Here is a 4,179-nt window from a genome sequence, read left to right on the forward strand (position 1 = left end):
GGGGGGGGGGGGGGGGCGTTGGGAGGGGCCTGAACTGTGCCGGTTTCCTATGCGAGCGACGTCGAGCGCTCCTCACACTTACCAGGAGCGAGTCCCCCACTTCGCCGTGCAGCAGTGGGCCCAGGATGCCCGCCTCCTGCGGGGCAGGTGCCCGCGTGGCAAACGTCTCGTCTGTGTACGCCACAAAGCGCGCTTTCTTGTACTTGCTGCCGATCCGCTGAGGGCCTCTGCCCACATACAGACCCTGACGGCTTCTGCAGGGGAGGCAGACAGCGGGTTGAGCGCGGCCCCCGCGGACGCGGACGGCGGGGCTCCGGCTCCCAAGCGCCCTGAGCGCCTGTGCCCAGACACACAGTCTGCAAGGACATGGAGGGTGGGGCGGCCGCTCACCGGTGGCTGCCCGCCAGGGCTGAGGGGGCGTAGTCCCAGTCCTCCTCTTCAGCAGCGATGTAGTGCACCCACGTTTTGGGGCGCTTTTTGGCGACGGAGCGCATTTGGAGAGACGAATGAGGGCTGTCGTCACCAAACCCGACCACGTCCATGTCGGACTCGTAGAGGTCGCCGTCCTCATCATCTTCAGTTTTTTTCATCCGTACTTGAGATTCCTCCGGGCACGTGGCTACTTGCACGTAAGCTTCCATGCCAGCTGGGGTCAGACAAGCCCCCAGGTGTAGAGCGCGCCCTGCTCTGCAGTGTTCACGTCGTCTCGGCAGCTGCGACCTGCGGCCCCCCTCCTTCACCCCCAGGCCAGCGTCCCTCGCCGGCAGTGTGGCTGCTCAAGCCCCTGATGCGCAAGGGGAAACCCCCACTCTGCGGCACCTCGGCTGTGGCCTGGCACGGCCCTGCGCTGGGTAGGGGGAGCCGCGCCGCTGCTATTACCGTGCTGGTGGGAGGAGATGTGGCAGGACAGCAGGAACTGGCCGAGGTCAGTCAGGAGTGTCTGGGCCGTGAGGAAAGTGACCGGTGAGATCTCCAGGGAGGCCTGGCGGTGATTCCTCACCAGAAATGTGTGTCCTTCGAGGAAAATGGAGTGCACTTCGGGGGTGGCACCCACTGCGATCACGTGCCAGTACACCGGTCTCCCTTGGCAGCCAGTCAGGCCTGCGGGGCAGGAGGGCAGGGCAGCCCCTGAGCCGCTTTCCCAGGCCAGGCCTCTGCCGCCCAAGGGCCTCGCCAAGGTCCGCAGCTGGGCGGCTGCCTTGGCCTCAGGGCTTCATGCCCTCCCGCTGGCGCGCCCCGCTGCCCCTCCCAAGGCCGCACAGCCCCTCATCCCCAGGCCGGGTGAGGGTGGGGTCTGAGGGCCGCTCTGTCTCGCCCTGCTGAGCTGTTTGTCAAGTTTGAACGTGCACTCCTTGCAGCAACCCCGGGGATGCAGGGGCTCTCATCATCTGCCTCTCGCAGGCCTTGAAGCCGGTGCGCGAGGTTTGGTGCGGCCCCCCCGTGTGGGCCTGCCTGCTTCCACAGGACACGCAGACGCAGTCACGGGCTCTGAGGTTTCCCGATTCCTTTTTTGCTTTCCTGGCGGTGGTTTCTGAGCACTCTCGCTCCTGACAGAGCCCAGGGACAATGTAAACAATCCCTCTGGTTCTCTGCAGTGCCCTTCCATGCACAGAATTCTTCTAAGCTCCTGTCTGAGAACTGGCTAGAAGCAGACGGTGGCTCGGGTGCTGGACTAGGGAAAGGTCTGCTAGGCCCATGTCAAGGAAGCAGCAGGTTGACAAGGTTCGGTAGACTCCACCCTGCAGTTCGTGGGCAGAATCCCTTGATCATTGTTGAGTTTTACAGCCTGTTTCCACATAAACCCTGCATCTCCTTTTCTTGTGCGTTCTGGGAGAACTTCTCCATTTCACCTTCTACTGACTTTGTACTGTGGCAAGTACGTTCCCAATTTTCGCAATCTGACTGGCGCTTTACTGATGCGCCTTGACTGTTCATGGAATAGAGGTCAGAGCTCTTGACAGCTCCTCATGGAATAGAGGTCAGAGCTCTTGACAGCCCCCTCCTGAGTTTCTTTCATAGTCTCTGCATAGTTTAACTCTCTGCTGGCCCGGTCGCCCGCTGGACAGAGCCAGCCCACATACCTGGCAGAGACCTGTTGGCATAGCCGTTGATGGTATGCACTTCGAGCGGCCGCGTCACCGAGTCATCCGTGTCGGGGTACCAGCTTCGCCCTGGGGAGAGGAGTCCACAGGGCAGACATTCTCGCTCCAGCTGGCTCTCTGAACCTGCGTGGTCCCTGACAGTGGCTGGCCTGGGAGTCCACTGGCAGCGGGTGAAGCTTCCCGCGTCCTCCCCGAGGTACCGGGGGGCCCCAAGTTCGTCCACCCATCCTCGCTCTCACTTGGTCCTCTGTGTCGCCACGGAGTTGTGGGCCCCAGACAGTGAAGCTGACATCTACCCTTAGGCGAAGGCGGCGAAATGGAGCTGGGAGCAGGGCCGGTGGGAGCAGAGGGGAGAAGGAGGTCGGCTGCTTTGAAAGGACAGGGTGTGAGGCGAAGAAGATGGGGCTCAGGGAGGCCACGAGGGGCCCAGCCCAGGAGGGGGAGGAGGGAGGGAGGGAGGAGGAGGATTCGCCTGGGGTGCGGGGGTGTAGGCCTTTCCAGGCAGAGGAGACAGCAAAGTCTGGGAGCAGGAAGGAGCTGTGTTTGGGTGAAAGAACGAGGCTGGGTGCGGGGCCCAGCGGGGAGCAGGACTGGGCGTCTCGCTAGCATTTGCCTTGACATGCTGGCGAGGGCTCCCGCATCTCAAAGTCACTGAGCGTGAGGGCTGGAGCAGTGCACGGCGCGGCCTAGTTGAGGGCACAAGCATCTCACCCACCACAGCCCGTGGGACGGCGGGTCACTCCCGTGTGCGCCCATGACCATGTCGGCGACAGATTTGAAAGGACGACAGGTGTTGGGAAAGGAGAGGGCAAGCTGCGGCGATGAAGGAGGCCTTCCGCGCTCGCCCGCACTCGGCCCTGGAGCTGCTGATGGCGTGCCTGCGGCTCCTCCCTCCCTGGGCTGCGCGTCACCCACGGGCCCTCTGATGTTGCCTGGGATGGTCACAGGCTCCTTCTCAAGGACCCGCGCACTAACCTTCAGCGAATACAGCAAAGAGTAGCACGAGTTCGTTCAGGGTCTGTGCGCCCTCTTTGGCCAGGGTTCCTGGAAGAGAAGCAGCAGCAGCCACGTCTGCGAAGATGCCGCAGGAGGCGTCACCCCGACGGCTCATCAGTCTGCGCAGACCCTTGGCCTCCCGCCCCGCTCTGTGTGGGTCTTGGCTGCAGCACTTCTAGAACTACCTGGGGTCCAGAATTAAACATGAACTCCTAGGGTGGTGGAATTAAAGAGCAAAGTCAATAAACACAAGCCCACTGAATCACATGCGCACATGTTCAGGACAAATGGAACAGAGAAACGACCAAGCCACTGTCCACAGTAGCCGGCCGTGTCCACACCCGAGAAGAGCCTCGTGCAGCTGTCACGGCACGCCCTGCTCCGCTGACCTGCGGCCGGCACTGAGGAGGTGATGAAACGTGTCTGCTCGTCAGGCGGGGCCCGGAGACATGGGGGAGCCGCGTGTCCACGCCACCTGTGTTAACTTTGGCTTTCTGCCTCCCCCCCAGACCTATTCTGACGCTACTTCCTTTCTTGGTGGGTAATTCGCCTGGCTTGTTCCTTGTGCCAGTGAAGCTGAGCTTGTCGCTGCTGATCTCTGCTGCAGCTCTGGGTGCAATGACCGCTGCTCTCTTTCTAGAAAGCGCTGGAATAGAATTTGGGGGAGATACTGCCTCCGTGCGCTTGGCTTCTGGGCCACAGACACGTGGTTCTGCTTGCCCATCTTTCACTGCTCCTGGTTTATTGACTTTGTTGTTGGTTTTCAGAAGGGGTCAAGTTTGAGATGCAGATGGAAAGTCGCTCCGTGTGCACCTTCATCAGAAAAGTGGAGGCGCTAAAGTGTCACGAAGAGTCTGGAATTCCCACCCATATACATGTGCCATTCAGGTAAAGCTGGCTCAAAATATTTTTCTTTTTATTTTATTAAAAAAATCAAGTGGTGCCCCCCCCCCCCGGTGGCACAGCGGGTTACAGCACAGCACTAAGAAGCTGAAGCTGCTTCCGCATGAGTTCGATCCCCGCCTGCTCCGGAGGTGACCACATGGCCCGGCAGACCTCTCCTGACCCGCCCGCTGCTCCC

General features: G+C 61.2%; 1 protein-coding gene across 1 annotated transcript in view; it reads right to left on the reverse strand.

Moving 5' to 3' along the window:
* Positions 1-4,179, reverse strand: part of F8 (coagulation factor VIII, procoagulant component) — a 61,361-nt gene that overhangs the window by 46,970 nt on the left and 10,212 nt on the right. The window contains exons 6-10 of the mRNA XM_012734469.1: positions 3,078-3,146; positions 2,082-2,171; positions 880-1,101; positions 391-646; positions 83-254 (exon numbers count right to left, since the gene is read on the reverse strand). Coding sequence (XP_012589923.1) covers positions 83-254; positions 391-646; positions 880-1,101; positions 2,082-2,171; positions 3,078-3,146 — 809 coding nt within the window. The remainder of the gene's footprint in view (positions 1-82; positions 255-390; positions 647-879; positions 1,102-2,081; positions 2,172-3,077; positions 3,147-4,179) is intronic.

This window comes from Condylura cristata, unplaced genomic scaffold (assembly GCF_000260355.1).
Source record: "Condylura cristata isolate star-nosed mole 26May11 unplaced genomic scaffold, ConCri1.0 scaffold00057, whole genome shotgun sequence".
Lineage (NCBI taxonomy): Eukaryota > Metazoa > Chordata > Mammalia > Eulipotyphla > Talpidae > Condylura > Condylura cristata.